Raw genomic sequence first — 20723 nt, forward strand, 5'->3', positions numbered from 1 at the left:
TCGTTTGGAAACTTTTCTCATGTCAGCACGTTGTAGGTGTCGCCACCGGCGCCAACCTTGTGTGAATGCTCTGAAAAGCTAATCATTCACATACCACAGCATCTTCTTCCTGTCGGTTAAATTTCGCGTCCGTAGCACGTCGTTTTCGTGGTGTAGCAATTTTATTGGCCAGTATTGTATTTGTACTTTGGACGAACTCTGCATGGTGCCTTGAATGCACAGAACTGTTGGATGTGGGGTTCTGCTGCGACACGTGTTGTGCAGAAATTTCCACTGCACTCAACTGTGGGATGTGACTTCCATAGCTCCCCCCCCCCCCTTCTCGGTCAGCTTTTCTTTGAGGAAATGACATCTGCTCGTGATCTGCTTGTGCAACACGTGATCCAACCTTTCTCAGAACGCAAAATTGTCCAGACCACTATTTTCATGCAAAATGGGGCGACTCCATCACTAGTCACTTGAGAGGTGAAAGATATGCTTCGAGAAACATTCGGTAACGACCGCTTCATTTCTAGGCAGTTTCAAGATATGTGGCCTTCCAGAACCCTCGACCTAAATCCATTTAACTTACAGTTGTGCAGGTATTTCTAATATCGTGTTGATCAGGGATGATGACGGATAAGATACGACTACGTATCACTGATTACACTGGACATGCTGCGAGCAGTTGTCGACCATGTCATGTCCCGGCCAACAATGCCATACTCTCATTTCATTTCAAGGATGCAGCGTGATTCTCAGTTGGGAGACTGTGTGAACGTGTTTCGTAACTTGTGATCATCTCCTAATTTACGCGCCAGAACCGCATGTACGATGAGTTTGATCGTTCCTCCCTTTTTCTTGCACCCGCATCTCATTCTGGCTGCTTGAGGACATATTTTCACTTGGTGACACAAGGTGGCACTATCAATTTTTTTCTGCGAGAAGGCTGATTATTGAACATACTTCTAATGTTTCAGCGTCCTTCGGTGTATACAGCCCACACTGCAGCACTAGGGACACTGTCACTTCGATTATACGCACCTGGTATAAGCAATATTTAGCCACTCACAGTCTTTCACAGTTTGTTTCAAGTTTAGTTCATTATTTGGTAACAAATCATAGAAGTAGTGCTATCATGTCTTACTTGCCGTAATTACATGCATTATCATAAGTTTTACTAAATACGATATGAATAAATGTATGATACCTGTTCAGTAATGTAATAATATATTCTAAACTAATTTATGTCTTCATATAAAGTTTAAAACCTAACATTCGACGTAAAGCTGTCACGTGTTCCGTTTTCCATTTGTTTTAATCTGTGTTTAATATGGTTAATAATCTAAAACTGCTAATAATAGATAATAGTCACTGCCCGAAAAATTAAGTAATTCATCGCCACCAAACAATATTAAGAAATCCATTACCAGCAGTACGTATAATTTATGTTTTAAGATTTACAGATTTTGTTAATAATGTTCGAAGATTTCCAGTAGTTAAATTGGCCATAACCTCAGTAATATTGTTTTCTTTATTTTGTAAACGAAATAAAGTTTTCTCTTGTGGTTCCTACAAAAAAATATTGTGATTTTGCGGAAGATTCTTCAGTAATGAAGTTTTAAGATTGATCAGTTATGATAAAGCTCCTTCCGGTACGTGGACTTGAATCAGGACACTGCTCTTTGCAGGCCGTGCTTTTCCTGGCGATCTGTTGGACTAAATTTTACAGACGTTCTCGAAGCGTCAACTCTGCCTCCTCGCCATGTCTTCGTAACAATTACTGCGTCTGTTTCAAGCTTTGGGGCAGTTAGCAGTGTGTGCTTGATTTCCGTTAAAGGGAAATGTTGGTGTTCGATTTTCGGTCTGCCATAAAGTATTTTGTAAAAAAGTTAAGCACAGCCGGCATTCTGCCAAGTAAGAAGAGAATCATCTCAATTAAGGAGGGTCGTTCCTTCAAACTCGTATGAATACGCCAGAAAGGTAAAGAGTACACTTAAAATAGATACGTGTCATGCTTATTATTCTTTTTCCCACTTTGCTTAAAGTGTTAGAGGTAGAAAAGTGTACAGCTACACAATTTGTGCTCGTTGAAAGAGAGAAAACAACGTTTCTTTGAAAACAATTGGGCAATACATTTTAATTGCCAATACAGACTATAAAACAGGCATGTTTATGAAGCCGTCGTTTGCTGCAGCTACGGTACGTTCCGAAATCAGAGCCTTCATTGTTACTAGGTGGACAGGAATCATAATCTGGATGCCTCTACTAAAATTTTCTGTTTAAATTGCTAGTACAAATACAGAAAAAATCGAAGGTCTAACTTGTTTTATTTCATACGATATTAAATATTGTACACGTTGGGGAGCGACGTCGGTCGCCGCTTATTCTGGCGGGGTATTGGGCAGTGACAGTGCTTACATGTGTAGATCTCGCTGCACTAGGTGCGGCGGAGAGCGAGTGCCTAGGCTAGCGGTGAGTGTTGGCGTTTTTTCAGGTACAGCGGCTATGAGGACTACGAGGAGGGCGGCGGCGACTATTACGACGCGGCAGCTGCCTACCCAGGTAAGTCGTGACCCTCGCTGTCAACTCATCTCTTCCTCTCTCCTTGCTCCCACGCCGTCTCTGTCGCTCTCTCTAACTTTCCACGAGATTTTAGTGACTCACCAAGCATAATCGTCTTTTCTGTGCCTGAGACTGCATTTCACGACCACCGTCTCCCTGTCAAAAGCGTAAGGAGAGTGGTTGATTACGGTTCATTGATTTGTTGGTTGTTATGCTTCCTGATACTGGCCGTGCACATAAACAAATTTAGTTTCATTGACGATAATCACTTTCAGGTACAAAGAGATAGCTGCATTCTTTTTCTTTTAAGCCAGCCTAACTATATGCCTATTGTTCTGTCATCTGCTTCCATCTCTTTTTTGAATTACAATTTTTGGCCGATTTATCTTTAATTCATATGCATCCTTAATAGATTTTTCACGGCCTCGCTGCTTCGTATGTAGATGCCTTCACGGTCTTTCGATACCTCTATACTAGACACTGGAGTTTCTGTCTGTAGTGGTCCTTGGTGTTATCCTTGTCATGGTGCCGCTGAGTTTTTGTCAAAAATAGGAAAATTGGTAGCAACAGCTACAGTAACGCAAGAAATGGAAATATCAAGGAAATGAGCAATCAGTTTCACAGAAATGTACACCGGAACCTTTCTTAAAAGAATGAAATTTAATGTTTCGCAGTTCCTATTTTCCAACCGTTTCGTCGAACAAGCGTCGTAATTAACTAGGCTATCTTGTTGTGTTTGGTACAAGTCACTTCCTACCTCGAAATGGAGGAACAGAAATAAGTACACTTCATGATTGCGATAACCGACACCTATATCTGACCAGTTACATTGCTAATAGAATAAAAGCAAGGAGGCTTATCTCTAGATAAGACTTCTACAATTAATAAATGAAACTGGTTGGATTTCCAAGATCGCACACTATTGGCATACAACGGAAGCCATCTCCCTCTGCAAGAAAGGGAAACGCAGTGACTAAAAACTATCGTGGCATCAAACTTCTAAATCCTGGTTACAAACTGTATTCAAAGATAGTCAATAACTGCGTGAAGAATATCACAGAACATTTATTCCTGGGGAACAAAATGGATTTAAACGTGCCCTTAAAAGACCTTGAGAAGGCTTTAGCCGTGATAGCATATGGAAGATATGTCCGAATAGATATCCATTCGGGCATATCACCTAATAGAGGTAATGAAAAATCTTTATAAAAATACACAAACGAAAATAATGGCGTTCTGAGGAACGTATCCAGTCTGATCAAAAATTGTGTTAGATAGTAGAAGAATCTTCCGAAACTGTTACTGAGGGTGTGATACTGAAGATACGATACACCCATTGTGTTACCGTTAGCAAAACTTTAGGGAATAAAGGCCAAAAAGAGACCATCAAAAAATTCAATGAAGTAAGGGCAGTTCCAGTCTTATGCCATCGGAAAAAAGTGCGTTACGACAAAAAAAGAACAACGAAATTTGCACAGGGGAAGAGGAAGAGGAAGAACAGTATTACATATCATTCAACGTGAATGAAAAATCCAAAACTATCGTGAAAATAGGAGATGAACAATTCATGTGAATGGCAAATCATAGAATTCAGCAGAAGATTCTGAAACCAAAGCTGAACGGGAAAAGAGATAATGGAAGACCTCGGAAAAGATGGGAATGATTCTGTTGGTGATTTCGGATCAGTCAGTAGCCTGATTATCGAAAAGAAGACGACGGCGATGAAATTTTTTACGTTCTCTCAAAACTCTATGAATTTTTCATGCTACTGGTATCTGCATCATAGTGACATTCTTAAACGTAACAGTATTTAGCCTTTTCTTTATAATTCCTCCCCCTTCCCCTTCTACTACAAATCATCACAATATTCCAGTGTAGCTGCCTCCAGCGCTATCACTTTGTCACCGAATGTTAAACTACTTGGATCACACGTACCCGCCCGCACATCCGTATATAACGCGGAAATGACCTCAGATGTTTGCGCGAGTCGGACCCGCCATTGTAACAGCAAGCGGACATTCTTGCATTGTGCGTAACGAAGATGTAACAACAGAATGTGTCGGTCAAAAGATCTCAGTGACTCAGAACGTGGGCTTCACGTCACTAGTAGTGATGCGATTTTGAAGTTGAAGTGTGAAGGAACGGACAAGGAATGTCAACATTGCGGAGGAGGATGTGAGAGAGTGAGCATGAAATCAGCGGGAGGAATCATTGGTGAGTTCCAAAGTGCTACCAGCTACCAGAGTGACGGTATTCAGGGAGGTAAAAAGAAATGGACTGGCATGCGTAGAACCCCGGCTTGAACTCACTGGAATACAGATGGGATGAGTTGGAACGTCCACTTCACACCAGACTCCAGCATCCAACATTACTACCTTCTCCGATTTCGCTCTTCAGAAAGAATGAACTGCCATTCCTCCACATACATTCAGACGCCTCATTGAAGACGTCCCCAGCAGAGTTCAGGCAGTCATAAAGGGTGAACACACCGTTCAAGTGGTCCGCTAATACGTGTCCGGAGACTTTGACCAGGTAGTGTATATGCAGTTGCAGTCCCACAATTACCTCTCCAATGCACGGAACCTATACCTTTCTTTCTTATTCCTAAATATCTCTCCCTGATTTTAGTAAGCCGAGCTATCGCAGGTCAGTGTCTCCATCTGTTCACTGGGACCATTAGTGAAAATCGGTCTCAGTACTGCATGGTCTCACATTAATACACATTATCACTCGTATATTGTAAAATGATGGTTCTGTTAGGCTGACGTCATCGATGTATTACTACATAGATCAGCGTCGCACGTAATTCCTTTCTGCAAATTTACATCGCTTATGAACTTGCAAGTGTCTTCGATCGAACCTTGTGAATGTCGACATGAGTTTGGGGTTGTTCCGTACTTTGGACGTTAACCAAACTACTCGCTGTGTTCCTGTTCCAAGGAAGATGGTCGTAAAAAAGGGATTTAGATGTACTTGCGCATCATGTAATTGAGTGATGCTTTCTCCTGCATTTAGGAGTGAAGACTCAGCGAGTGCTTGGAAACTCCTGCTTGGGTTCTGCTACCCAATTAGGCTCTAAAGCTATGTCACTGACACCTCACATTGTGCAGTATGAGTTTCCTTATTGCTATTCAGATCTCTGCTGTCGCCTATATCTTAACGATCTGATGCCACTGCTTCGGGATTGTTATCGCTTCCACGCCTATCTGACCCTGGCTGCTCAGTTGTAATAAGGTAAATTATGCTGTGGTGCGCCCTTGGAGTTTCGTGATAGTATTATTGGCTACTCAGAGACCATGTAGATTACTTATGTAGACAGTGCAAAAACCTACGAACAGGAAAACTATTTGTCGTGGATTATTAATGCGCAACTATTTTTCAATGAATGTGTCCTGACAGTTTTATAAATTGCATAAAAGTTGACCAGCTCAGTGCCATTCTACGAACTCTCTGCACCTGACGGAAAACGTTGTGCAGGAGCTGTTGTAGTGAATTTGTGTTCTAGCCAAATGGCTTTCATGACTGGCAGCTGTATTCAAATTGGAATCGATTCAAGTCCAATCAAATACTGATTCGTTCCTTCCCATGGTCAGAAAATTTCTGCTTGTTGTTTTGCACGGGATTGCGCAGGGACGGATAGCAAAGTCTGTAGGTAAATGATCGTGCACTGCCACTGAGTTGGTGGATTTTGACGAAGCATTTCGCTGTATAAGAACACAATGCGAGATAGTAAAACCCTTAACACGTTACAAAAAATGTTTTCTTAGCAATGCAAATAGTCACGTTGGTGCTTTGTCATAGATGTACGTTGCATGTTGCCTAGCACTGTTGCATTGTCTTGCGATATCGCACAGCCCACCCTAGATAGCAGCGAGTGGTCGTTATTTTGCGTCTTTGACCTCACACTGTATTTACATGGTAGATAGGAAGAAATGTATGTTAATCTGTATTGCCGACATGTTCAGATAGCATCCCGCATTGACAGCTCTAGCTATCCCAAAACGGACGACTCTAGTAACAGCCTGACACGTTGACAAGCATCAGCAACATGTGCTGTGGCGTATGTAATTTCACAAATGGCGCGGTCTGTCGGGCCAGTACCGGATGCACGGTGCTGTATCCAAAACTTTTATTCAGCCATAGTGACACCAAAAGCTGCGCGAGATGCTGGAACGACGGCCTTTTCATGCTGCGTGTGGTTGCGGCAGGCGTCCTGCTCAATAGTCTCGTTACTGTGGCCCGGCGCGACCACGTGGCAGTGCCTCACGCGCTGACGGGTGACCGTGCTTGCGCGACTATCGATCTGACGGCCGGCGTGTAGCGCGGCGCGCAACTTCATGTATATTCATCACGCCGGGAATAGGAGCCGCCGCGGCCGCGGCTACCACGAATGGCAGTTGACAGCCGCACCACGGCAGATTGCTGGGCTTGCGCTGTTTCTAAGCGTACAGTTACTCGGCCGGCGTGGCATAGTCGCCCGACCTGAAATCTGAAATAAAACTTGATCCTGAAAACATCGGATTGGAACACAGAGGCTTTAGTTACACAGAATACTTACAGTTTTACCAGTATACACTTTTGTCAAAGAGCGAAGAATGCATTAATCAAAACTTATAGATTCTACACTAAATGAAATCCTTAAAGAAACTCGTATTAAGTGTGATGCTTCTTTTTATCCCCGTAGTCTTTCACGGTGGCAGGCGTCCCACAAATCAACCAACCACCCAACACCCAGACCGTCCTGGCTTTTCTACAGCGTGCGTGTGGCTAGTCTTTCTGTTCTTTGTTCAGCTATCCATGAAGTGTTTCGTCTGCTGGGGCCTCTGCCCGGTATTATCCGGAGTAACATCTCGATTTACTTCTTCTAGCAGGTGCAGGCGCCAAAAACACGCTAATATTCACAAGTTACGATGTTCCTAATTTCTAGTACTTGCGCCGTGTACCTATTCCACGTTTGGAATCTACAAATCAAGGTGTCCATTGAGGTATTTTTTCTGCTGTGCCCCACGCAGTGCCTCGTTTTTATTGTGAAATCCATGGAGGATTTATTCATAATAATGTGAGTCTTGTACTGTTGTTCTAGTGGTGTGTGGATTCGCATTATTACGAAATATTGTGTCTGTAGTCAGAGATAGATCTGGTATCTAATGTTTTGGTGCAAGTAATCTAGCAGATGCCATAGTTCGCACGAACGCAAAGTTTTAAGAACGGATTTTAAAATAGCCCCAGCGCACCACCAGTGGCCATTCTGAGTTAGTGCATCAAAGGTCAGTCGCTACATATATCAAAGCCAAATTATCAAGTGTGTTATATGCAGAGGAATGCAGTCTACCGTGGGATGTATGTATTCCTAATCATTCCTTCGCTACGAACAAAAAGAGTGAATTAGTAACGTGGATAGCAGAGAGAGATGTGAAACGCAGTCAGTGCAATGTGTTCCAATGAGACTTCATTTAGTTTCCATAGGTCCAACTTATGGATTATTTCACTTTTCTCTGAAGGATGATGACATTGCAGCTACCTCTTTCAAGAGATCAGGTTTAAATCCCCACTAGTACTTGTAGTTCGCCGATTTTGGAACCTGCTGAAGCATATCGGTGCTATAGTATGAGTGCTTAAGTGTGTCACTTTGACGTAACAATAACTTTGTGAGCAAACGCTTTGCGGTTTGTTTAGATGCAAACACACTTGATTATACGCCTGATTTTGTATCAAATATTCACTGTTAAAGAAATGTCGTAATTGATCATTGTCCATCTTTCGCAAGGGTGTGTTAGACACGAGAGAAACACGTCTTCTTCTTCGGATCCGAGGTTACCCCGACCCCAAGTCGAAAAGGATGTGTTCAAACATGCAGTTGTTCCAGATATTTCGCTCTTGCCAGGAGCAAAGACCTGAAAATAAACCTAAAGAAAAATATGGAGGTGACATGTATAGAAAATTTTGTAATAAAGTTCTGTAAAAGCACTAAATTCTACTGGTTTATTTGCTTTCGGGTGTTGAAAAAGAAGAACGTTTACTAAAGAGTGAAATTTGTCAGGCATTTATGCTATTGCCATGAGTCTGACATGAATAATAATCAGTGGTATCCAGTCTAAATTTGAAAAACTTTTCTCAGAATTCAGGCTATGTAGTTTGTGATAGCCAGAAACATTGTCACCAAAGTTTGTTACCAGTACGGTACTATTTATTAGCATGCATTTTATTACTGTTTTAAATTTATTAGTCGTTTTACTGTGAATTGCAATCCTTTTAGTTGAATGTCATACAGTAGTAAAGTTAAATTTCTCTGTTTGCATGTATAAAATTCATTTCAAAGCATAGGCATAAAGTTTGTTTATACAATATTTGTTTTCCTACACATCTTACTTCTCTTTCATTATAAAACTACCCTCATCACGAAAGAAGGCTGGTGCTGGGAATTTGACTCTTCGGAGTTTGCGACCAGGAAGTTGGTAGACGGTTGTTTTGAATGTTGCAGCGCATGAAACATTGCGTAGATATTTTGTCATTTATATGTGTTAGCTGCTGAATATTTTTACGAGCATGTCTTTCCCAGCAGTTCTTATCATTGCCGTTCTCTTTCTTGCATGATAAGTCTTTCCTTCATTTATTCTTTCTTTTAGAAAGTACGGCAGGTGCTGCTACTCTTTAAGTTCCGTTGTGTCCTGTGCGACGGAATTTGTTAGATCTGCGAAGAAATCGCATGCAACTACGAAGTAATCACAGGCAGGTTCTCACAGTGCCCGGATAAGAAAATATTTTTTGAATGGAAGTGAGTGGTCACATCATAGAATCTTACTGTTCTTCTTTGGACTTAAAGTAACAGTAAGTGAAGAAATATGGGAGGCAAGGCACCAAGGGTGCCTGCAAAGAAGGTAGATAGCATCTGCAGGTGGTGCAAACCTAGTTCACTGCTAACTCCCAATGTCTCCAAATATAGGCCGCTATCGCATTCATACAGACAGAACCGTCACTTCCCTTCCTATCAAAACACACTGCGGCCTACAACGTACCTTCAATATCACCATTTATGATCTCAAAATCTCACCTGGCACTTTTGTCCTACCCTGTATAGCTTCTAGCTTCTTTATCCTCCCTGTGAATCAAGGCTTGCTTACTTCATTCTGATCATTTATCAACAATAACAACAGCCGAACCGTCCAGAGTCAGCTCCAGCTTTCCTTGTGACCAACCAAGTAGTACAAACCCTAGTGGCGAAACACACATGTTCAGTACCCTGACATGTCGTCTTTTTGTGGGGGGCAGGCTGCCGAAAGTCCACCAATGTAACGGACATCGTTTGGCGCCGTCCTAATTACGGTACTACCGTCATTGACAAGAACGCGACGAATAACGTGGTGGCGACTACTGTAGTCTTCATATTTCTATCTCGTATTCGTCAAACCTGTTTAACTCATAATAACTTAATCGAATTAAAAAACACACTGTGTTTAAATAGAGTAAAATATTTGATGCAGATGACGAGCATCGTGACTGTTGCCATTCTCTTCCCACATGGAGACATGGGGTTATGAAAGTGATGATAATGAAGGAAAGCATCACACCGATAGTAGTAACGTTTGATAGTGACAGACACACCTCTGTAGAAAATTTGGAGACGATTTGCTTGCAAATAAAACTGTGGTGAATCAAGTCATCCAGATGTGTGACAGGTCAAGACTGTTCTGGGCAGGCACTCGAAGCCTGACGTTCACCTTTTGTGGGGAATTTCTCTCCACTCCTTATGACGGATTTGGTTTCTCATTTCTGGTCCGACTGGTTGTTCTTATTCGCGAGGAAATTTCATTTCATTGGCAAGCAGTGAAAATTTTGTTTTGGGTTAAGAGGCTGTCTTAGAATGCTCATAGACAGCATTTCAGTTTCTAAAGCAACTCCACAGTTACGTAGGTACGAAGCTGCATTTTCCGTAACAGAAATAGACATCACATTTGTTGTTCCGTTTGATCGAACGCAATTTCCGGTTTCGCAAAAAGACATACGGAAACTGTAAACAGTGATTTCGGTTTCCATTGTGGATGGTGTGGATACGCGTGATATCACAGTTTCAGAAACCGACAGACCGGACGAGGGGGCCAGCTAACAGTAATTAAGCATACACTTTGCACTTTGATTTGGTAATACAGTTTTCACACTTATACAACATTTATTCGCATGCGAATCCACCCGTCTGTTTTTCTCAAAGTTATAATGTAGTGTGCATTTTTTGAAACTTCGTCGTCTCGTTCGCGCACATGACGTGTTTATTTTGTCACGATTCTTAACAAAATTCCGTAGATAAGACAAGTTTTCTCAGAATTAGCTTGCTAACCGTGACGTCCAGTTCCTCGCATTCAGAAGGACGACGGTTCAATCCCGCGTCCGACCATCCTGATTTAGGTTTTCCGTGATTTCCCTAAATCGCTCCAGGCAAATGCCGGGATGGTTCCTTTCAAAGGGCACGGCCGAATTCCTTCCCCGTCCTTCCCTAATCCGATGAGACCGTTGACCTCGCTGTCTGGTCTCCTTCCCTAAAACCAACCCCAACGCCCCCCCCCTCCCCCCCCCCCACACACACACACTAAACATTCTTTTCCTGTGTCTACGGGAATGCAAATCAAAGTTGTTAAAGTGAAAAAGACATTCATCTCAAGTTACGCCCTTGGTAAAAACAAGAGAACAACATTTCAGACAGATTGCCATGGTCTCAAAAATGTGTGAAATTTGGATAACGTGTGAATTGAATTTACTTTCTTGTAACCGAATTGTGGACTCTGCGTCCCTCTAATATGGAAGTCGTAAATTGGTTTCCCCATCTTGGAGACAGTTCGTCTACTGGACAAAACTATGTGACATCATTCACCTACTGCTTAACAACTTCCTGTAATACACGCATTCTTGACCTTACAACTCACATCACCTCGTGGCTTTGCTCCTTTCCCAAGCGTCACTGCAAGAAGTTTGTTTTAGCAGCAGTGGTAGTATTTTTGCCGTCATATCACCACAGTGGATTGAATGATAGTGTAATAGTCAAGGACGCAGTCTTTTACGTAAGGAATGTCTTCGCGTGATAGTGTTGCTGCGAATTCCAGCGCTGTGTTTCTGCGGCATGGCTGAGTTCCGATCCACAGCTTGGGCGGTAGTTGTGTTCTAATAATTATCCACTTACTAAAACTGCCATCATGATTACTACTTTCATTATGTGAAAATTGTTCCATAATTTCCGTCATGGAGAGGATCAGGGGCTGATGAAATTAGATTTTGATCCCAAAACTGTGTTTTAGATATCCATGTATACCCAAGATAGAATAATTGCGACAGATAGGATTTAGTTTTACACCCATCCATGTGTATCAAGTTTCATAAACTCATTAAAAAAAAAAAAAGTACTGTTATCGAAAGATTGGGGTCGTTGTGAAATGGCATATCGGTTTACTAGGCTCTGAAACGCGCAGGCTCTGAAACGCGCAGGCTCGAGCTAAAGACCAGTTAGCCGCCAAATAGTTCGTACAGCAGGATACCATGTCCCCGAATTTCAGACAAGGTAAGCAATTTTCACGCAGTTAATAATGGCTACACTGAAAGCGATTAGATACAATAAATTATTGTTTCCTCAAATTTTTCCACATGTCGATATTAGGGGAAAAACAGTGTTCTTTTACACACTGGAAAAGGCTGAAAACAATTTCTTCAAGAATCAATGAGATCAGTAGTCACTTGATGTATACGAGGTTCATTAACCTCCAGACACCGATACAAGTTTCCGAAAAGTGATAGGGAAATGAAATTTCATCTTATGTGATTAATACTTGTAACTTTTTCCTCTACAGAGGTTTCCAGGGCATTATGATCATTGCTGGCCCGAGTGGCCGAGCGGTTCTAGGCGCTACAGTCTGGAACCACGCGACCGCTACGGTCGCAGGTTCTGATCCTGCCCCGGGCATGGATGTGTGTGGTGTCCTTAGGTTAGTTAGGTTTAAGTAGTTCTAAGTTCTAGGGGACTGATGACCTCAGAACTTAAGTCCCATAGGGCTCAGAGCCATTTCAACCATTATTCTCATTGTAATGGAGGGATTTTCTTTCATGTCGGCAGGTGAAACTTTTCAAAGAATGAGCGTAGCGACACGAAGCTTGTCAAGATTTGCTTTGAAATTTTTGTAGAAAGCAAAGAGAAACATTTTAAGTATGGACGCTAAGAACGCCGCCGTAACGCTTACCATGTAAATTACGGGCAACGGGGTAGGTCTTCCGCTTTACTGGCACCCTTGGCCTTAGTATTTTGGACATTCCCCGCCTCCCTTTTTATAAAAGATTTTTGGGAAGACTTGCACAACTTTCACACTTAGCTGCGGAGCATGCGCGGTATTGAAACTGTGTGACGAAGCACCTGGTCATCATATTCTCGCGTTGTTATATACTGTTAGTGGAATACCTCGATAGAAATATTGTCAATGTGCGGAGCCAGCGCGTATCTGTCGATAACTCGAGAGCATCAGCGGAATGGCGGTGGAAAATAGGCTGTGGTAGGGCCTCTCGAATACGAAGGCTTCTAACAGTGGTTTGTTACTTCTCTACATCGTCCTCGCTAATCGACGTTGTTTCAACGTTATCTGCGTCCAGTCTTACTCCTCTTTGTAATTTTCCTTTTTTAAAATTTTATTTGCATGTGGCGCATTTGTCACAACTAGTAAATCAGTGTCGCAATCTAGTTATTTCTAAATACGGTCATCATACAAAGTGTTACTAATTGACGCCGATTTCCTTACGTTCCATTTTATTTTCCGTAAAGGCACATCTACGCCAGAGGCGGGTACCATCTCTTCATGAGCAAACGACGGTGCCCCCAGGCCACGGAGGCAGACTGCGTTGGTCAAGCTTCTTCCTGTGTTTATTTCAGAAAGAATACTCTTAAAAATACAATGTTGGTGCCATACACGATTAAGGCACTAAATGCAGCCGTTTCTTTTCCTGGATCTATGTTAAGCAGGGCGCTGCCCGCATTTACAACAATGGTAATTTACTGACTCCAGAGGTAAACCGAGGAAGAACTGTGATCCACGGCTGATAGTGCTAAAATAAAACCTCTACGGTGGACAACGCAGCATGAGAAGTATGAAGCTGATTTGCGCTCAGCACCTTTTGATTCGACAGTTCTCTTTACAGTATAATTTCACCGACTTACTAAAAAAAAATACTGATACTTAGTAGGTGCCCATTTGTTTTCCGCCACGATAATCAGTGTGCAGCTTGAATCTTCCGCCAACAGTCGTCATCTACGGCCTGAAAATAAAGATACTAACGGATGTAATAGCTGACAGCGACAGCGTCAGAAAACGTTCCTGTCAAAATCATTTCACCTTGGATGAGCGCGGAAGTACTCTTCAACACAATGTCAATGAATAAAATATAAAGTCCACCCTTAAAAGAGCATATTGGTCGCTTTGGAGCTCTGCAGATGGTGTGGAACTGGCACTAGACGGTGATGTGACCCTCCGCCGTGGAGACGTGACTGAATGTCAGAAAGAAGCCATTGTATTTGCATGTGGGCCTGACCACTCTGTGAAGCAAGTTCCACATATCGTCACATTAGCGCTGATTGCCCAACGTTCTGTAAGGAATGGCTACCACTTGCAGCCATGTAACGCAGAATAAGAACGGGGGATGTAAAAATATCCAAACCGGCAGAAACGAGACACAAGTTTCACCTTTTGTCAATGTCAATAGATTTCAAGTCTGACAGGAATTGATGCTGTCAGTGGGTGTAGGTCCAACGTAACCAGTTTCCGAGCTAGCATTGCGAACGGAAGTGCGTGCAGTGGAAATAATTGGAGTCTGGTACCTCGCAAAAGGCCCTTTATCGTAGCGGCACATAATTCTTACTTCTTCAGGGGGCCAAACAACACAGAAACTGGACAGTAAGTGACTGGAGGCATGTAGTGTGGTCTGTCAAGTCGTGATTTCGCATTATTTTAAATGATGCAATGCTACGATTGCACCGACGACCCACTGAAGCATTTAATCCGTAGTGTGTGGAGTGTATATTTCAGGACAGAAGCAATTCGTTAATGTCTTAGGGAGTTTTTCGTACCATGACTTGGACCACCATCAGTCTTCAGCATAAACCATTTGGTTCAAAATTCTCGGTTACTAAGTATTGGAATTTCTTCTGAATATTCATGATCTGTTTTCTGTGGACAGTTCCGTTTTCCAGGATGACATCAGCCGTGATCTTCCTGGTTCGATGTAAATGATGTAAATTCAGGCGTCCTAACACATCTCCACTGGTCCACTAAATCATCCGGCATTAATCCCTTAGAAAATGGGTGGGACTGTCGAGCAGTGGGTGAAACGTAGGTACGAATAGCGCCGCAATTTGGTCGCTGTATGGAATGTAATCGTCAGTGGATGGCTTCAGCTGTGTGTGTCATGCGTGTAGAACCTTGTGGACTATCTCCCTTTCTGAACTGAGTCCATTAAAAAGGCTAGAGACAGTGTCACAATGTATTAGTCTGATGTCTCCCTGGGGTGACTTTTTACCAGTGTGCTTACTTGAGGCATCGGGAAGTTGTTCCCGTTTGTAGTGCCCTCAGTTTCTCGAGTTCAAAGATAGGCTCCGCACCCGGTTCCCCCGTCTCCTTGCCACCTCTTGTTCGCAGACGACTCCGCCAGCCGCTGGAAGGCCTTCAAGAGCAGCACTGTGGCCGGGGTGAGCACGGACCGGCCGCGCTACCGCCCCACTCCGTATGCGCGCCCAGCCAAGTAATGAGCGCGACGGCAGCGGCGGCTGCTGCGGCGGCGGCAGCGGCGGCGGCGGCCCGCCCCCACCATCACCACCACCATCACCACCACCACCAGCATGTCCACCAGCAGCAGCAACAGCAGCTGCTGCACCTGCACCACCACAGCCACCACCTGCAGCAGCGGCAGCGGCATCCGACCCAGTAGCAGAGGCCGGCGCTGCCAGTGAGTGCCGCAGCATTGCCTAACCAGTATAGCCTAGCGCGGGCCGCCTACTGACTCCATAACCAAAACACGGATACTGTACCAATTACAGACGCTCGCTCTCACCAGAGAAGATAGAAAAGTGGAGCGAAGCTTCGTGTCAATTCGAGTTTAAGAAAAAAAACATTAATCTAGTCCTATTCTTTGGACAAGAAGAATAGGGATGTCTACACCATATACAGTAATTTGGTGTTAATCGTTAAAACAGGTTAACGACAGATGTATTTAGTCTATCCTTTGCATTAGTATCGATTGGTTCGACATTCATTCATTCATTCATTTATTTAGATGAACGTGAAGAGTCGCATAAATGTTTTTCCATTGTATATGTGCTTCACATTTTGACTATCTCTCGTGTTCTGACATAAAAATTCTGTTTGAACCAGGACATTAACATACAATTGATATTCCTTAAATTAATTAGTAGCTCTATTCTTGCAAAATGGTGTGTAATGTTTCATTCTTTTATCTCCCATATTGACATCATTCATGTTGATAATACCAAAATTCAGAATATTATTTCACACACTGTAGTGTGAGAGGAAAAGCTAAAATTTTATTTGAGCTGTAAATTTTGTATGTTAATGAAGTGTGCAGTTACATGTCAGAATATGGGCAATAGACTCAAATAAAACATTTATGTGACAGGTTGTACTGGGATAGATTATTCCACTAGTACACTACACGGAGTTGTTTCACAATAGAGAATGTGGCTCAGCATAAATTTTAGTACACTTATATCTCACCCTAGCTACTCCGTCCTCCTGTATTCGACAAGGCTGGATCAGAATTAAAAATGTGACACATCTATTTATAATCATTTTGAACTAAAATTTTGCAAATTTTAGTTTTTTGTTTTCTCATTGTACTGGGCTAAAACACTTATAGCTCCTAGTGTAGATGGTGTATGGTACTGCATGAAATATGTAGATGTTTATAAATGTGTTTAATGTGCAACACTTGACTGTAATTGTTTTGTGAGCATCGGCAGTGGGAATTAGTTTTGTCGAAGCACATATACAATTCACAGTACTGAATATTAGAAGTAAACATAGTATTCTTGTCACATTTACTGTAACATGTGTTAGTTGAAGTCAACCAGTATTTAGTAATTTTCTTCATATTATGATAGACCTAAAATACTACTAGTATTTTATGGTAGTGCTGTAATCTTTTCGTTTCTAAATCAGACATCATGTAAAAGCCAATGTAAATTCTATACTTTTGTGGACAGCGTTTACTTTCAGATTTGGTTTCACGTGCTTCACACAACTACAGAACTTACATACAATTATATGTATATATCGCATTTTTGTGGCCAGTGGTGTGTACTAAGAATTTGGAATGGAAACTATTGTGGGATTTTATGTGTGTTCTTGAAAGAATCTGGTTGAAATACCATTGGATACAGGGTTACTTCACAGCAGTTGTTTGAAAGTAGCATTCAATGGGATGACAATCAGAACACGTGTGGCACTAAATGTTTGCCATGGTACCTATATTTCGGTTTGTGGCTGATGGTGTCTTGACTGAATTGGTATTACTAAAGTGGTCCAATCTATATTAACCCACTCTTGGGCTTTATTCTTACGAATAATCTGTTGATATCAAAATGTGTAGATTTAGCTACTTCACATCTCACTATTTAAATTTTCTGAGAAGCCCGTTGTCTAGGAAACATTGTTCAAATGAAATATATATAAATATATTTTCATGTGTACTGATTTTATTGAAGAATTAAATACATTTGTGAATGATTTTTATTTAAAGTAGGCCTAAATCGCACAGTATGTAGCTCAGGTTGCTGCAATATATTTTTACAAGCAGATCATCTGAAATACCTATCCAGTAATTCAATAATTTAGAATTTGTGCAAATGACTTGAAAACTGTATCTAAAACAAACATTGTAAATATAACCCCAAATGTTTTGAGGCTGTCAATATTGATGACTAAAAAGGGGCAGGAAAGAATTTTTAATCACTAAAGTAGATATCTGCGTAGACGGAAAGCCTTTACCTAAAGGGCAGTGAATAAATTGTTATGACTGGTGTCCTTATTACTTTATTGTCCATACGACAAAGCAGCCTAAGTCTTGAATTTTTGTGTGTGATGCAAAATACTGTAGTGTATTCTCCTTAGCTTCTGAAATGTTTTAGATATTTTAAATCTCAGAAATCATACTGTAATTAAAGATAATTAGTGTCTGATAAGTAAAAAGGCTGAGTCATCTATGGTCATGTTTGCAGGATAATGGAACATGTGGTATGTTTGGAGCCAAGTGGTGTTCTTGGACAAGAACTTTTTAATAGCCTTTAAAAGTTAGTGGTGTGTAGTACATTATAAAAGAAGCATTTAAAATGTTCTAATTTAGTTTTATTTTTCTTTCAATAATCTTAAATTAATTTCTTTAAAGTAATGTTGTTAGTAGTTTTGTGAAATGTTTAAAAAGGATGTTACACGTAGCATTAAAATATAAACTTGTAAAAGAAACACAAAAATATTACATGAGCAGTTTTCATTAGATGTAAAAGTTATGGTTAAAATTGTATGTTTTTTCAATGAAGATTTTGAAATCTTCCATAATTAAAATTTATGAAATCAGCTTCTGTCTTTTCTTAAAACACAAACATTTATTTAAAAGCGACAATAACTGATGTCAGGTGCTCAAAAGGAGTGCAGAACACTGCGTTTTTACACACACAAAATTCCAGAAATCATTTATTTCAGTGTATGCAGTAAGGTATCCAGTGTCCTTTTAGAAATCGTCTATAGTTTCTTGTTTGTTGCGTTCTTCATGTTTAATTTGAGATCTAATATGCTCTTAAGTGCAATTTTAGAGAAACCTCAAGCAAATTCCAAGTAAAAAGTATAACTCAGTAACTATAAATTCACAAGTTGAAAATTCGAAAAATAAATCATAAATCAAACGACATGTCTGAGTAACAATGGAGCATCACCTCTGGAGAAAAGTTGCAAAACAGGTAAATAATTTATTTAAATATATAATTTAAAAATATAGATATGTATTATGATTTATTAGAATGTCGGTGAGATTTTGTTTGTGGCTACTTCTTTAAGTTGTAGATTTTCGTCTGTGTTAACTGGAGCGTAAGGCACTGCTAAAATATATTGTTTACTGTTTGTGCATTACCAAAATGAATTTATAACTAAACATCGCAGACATGTAAAGAGAAAGTTATGCTCCTTCTTCGCTGACGAATAATGAAACTTAATTAAGTATGACCACAAACACTCACAAGCATAAATAAGTCATAATAACTAATGATGTTGCAATTCTTTACTGATTTGGGATTAGTTATGTCTATTGAAAATGCTAATTATAAATTCCTTTCCATTCATCTCATATAAAACAATTCTAAACATTTTAAAGAATACATAGAATGAAATAAAATGTTAACTTCTTAAAGAGATCAGTTACTCAAATGAGTTCAGGTAGTCTAATAATATAATTGTAATATACCAGTAAAATAAAGGTAAATTCATGTTTAATGTTGTTTTAAAATTCAGTGTTATGAATTTATAGTTAGCAGAGGAGCATCTAACAATATATGTTTCACCAGCATTAAAATAAATCATTTAAATTAATATAGATCTCACTAACATTTCAGTATAATTGCTTTACACACTCTCAGCCTAAAATCATATTTACTCTGAAAGTTGTTAGGTTATCTTGTGACTTCCGCCCTTAGCTACAGAAAACACCCAGTGTTCTCCACATGTGTTTGTGGATTTAAGTAATCAGATTTACATCACCCACAGCTATAAATATTGAGTTGCAGGTATTGATCTCATTTTAATGACTGATATAAAATGACTATAGATTTTGAATATAATATCTGTATTTGTAGATAATTTGTGATGTATAATTAAGCGTATTTTGGGATGGAAGTAGATTATTAACACAAGTGAAGTGAGAAATAAGTTACTTCTGTTCATTAAGAGCAAGTACAAAGGGCCCCAAAATGTTGATAGTTACTAGTATTATTCTTGTTATCCCTGCCTAAAATCAATTAGCACTGACTTTATGTCTCTCTTTTGTATTTATGTTTGTTTATTGGCAAATGTGTTCACGTTTGACCCTGTAAAGTCTTTTGTAGTAAGTGAATTTTGATAGCCAATGTTACAGATAAATTAACAGTTCAAATATTTGTCGTTGCCTGACTTGTAAATAATTTTGAAAAGGCTGTGATATGTAAGTTCTCTCTCTTGACTTCTGGTTTTGATGATGTATAAGTTAAGAAGTTTATTTGTGTGGATGAATTTGTACTGTAATCTTCCTGATAGTGATTAACTAATCAGTAACATTCTGCTTTCCAGCTGCATGGATATCAGTTCAGAAGATTCGGCAAGAAAATTCATATGGGTGATGCTGCAGTGAATGTTTTTAAAGGGATATGTGGGACCAAGTTCCTTATACTCCATAAATGCTTGTTCTTCTAGCTCAGTGAAGATGTACAAATGATAGAGTATTAATGAAATATATTTTTAATTATTTTTCTAAATTTAGTATTTACTGAACGTTCAACTTGTAAGTCATTTGTTTATGTATGTATTTGAACCTGCTATATACACTTGTTTTTGAACGAAATCATTTTTGGCAGACAACAGAATAAAATTAGGATATGAACACACACACAAACACACACACACACACACACACACACACACACACACACAAACTTTCTGATATATTTATTTTTCTCTCAATTTTTTTACAATTGGGTTTGAGATAATTATACTAGCCAGATACAAATTTCCATAAGCTACACTTTTTTTTAATACTTTCATATAATCCTACTGCTCAGTTATGTTGTGTGTTACTACATCATACAGTGCAATACTGTTTCAAGCATTCAGGGTTTAAATAATAATTTGTCACCAAAAACACATACCACAATGCATAAAAGATAAAATGACTGTGTATTGGGATGTCATGGTTCACAACACTTAAGTCTCTAGGGACTCAGGTAAGGACTTGATTTCTTTCAGGGGGAAAAACTTGAATTGGAGAAGTTACGGCATGGTGTAACAAGAAGGCAGCTGTTGTTATGAAGTTGAATCCTGCAGAGCATGTACGCTCTTCCTTGCAAAGTACCATAAATGTAAATATCACACAGTATCAGTAACGAATAATTATAGGAACAGTTATTTTCT

At 40.2% G+C, this 20723-nt stretch overlaps 1 protein-coding gene across 4 annotated transcripts in view; it reads left to right on the forward strand.

Annotated features, from left to right (window-relative positions):
* The window catches only part of LOC126277905 (KH domain-containing, RNA-binding, signal transduction-associated protein 2-like), a 505341-nt gene extending 485270 nt beyond the window's left edge, over positions 1–20071 (forward strand). For 2 of the 4 annotated variants that reach the window (XR_007550617.1, XR_007550618.1), the window contains exons 6-8: positions 2477–2544; positions 15201–15507; positions 19887–20071. Coding sequence is in view for 2 of the 4 variants with exons in the window: in XM_049977463.1 (XP_049833420.1) it covers positions 2477–2544; positions 15201–15307 (175 nt within the window). In the remaining 2 variants the exon portion in view is untranslated. Of the gene's footprint in view, positions 1–2476; positions 2545–15200; positions 18151–19886 lie in introns of those variants that run through there. The other 2 variants (XM_049977463.1, XM_049977464.1) reach the window with 1 other exon arrangement.
* Positions 20072–20723: the final 652 nt, after the last annotated feature.

This window comes from Schistocerca gregaria, chromosome 6, assembly GCF_023897955.1.
Source record: "Schistocerca gregaria isolate iqSchGreg1 chromosome 6, iqSchGreg1.2, whole genome shotgun sequence".
NCBI lineage: Eukaryota > Metazoa > Arthropoda > Insecta > Orthoptera > Acrididae > Schistocerca > Schistocerca gregaria.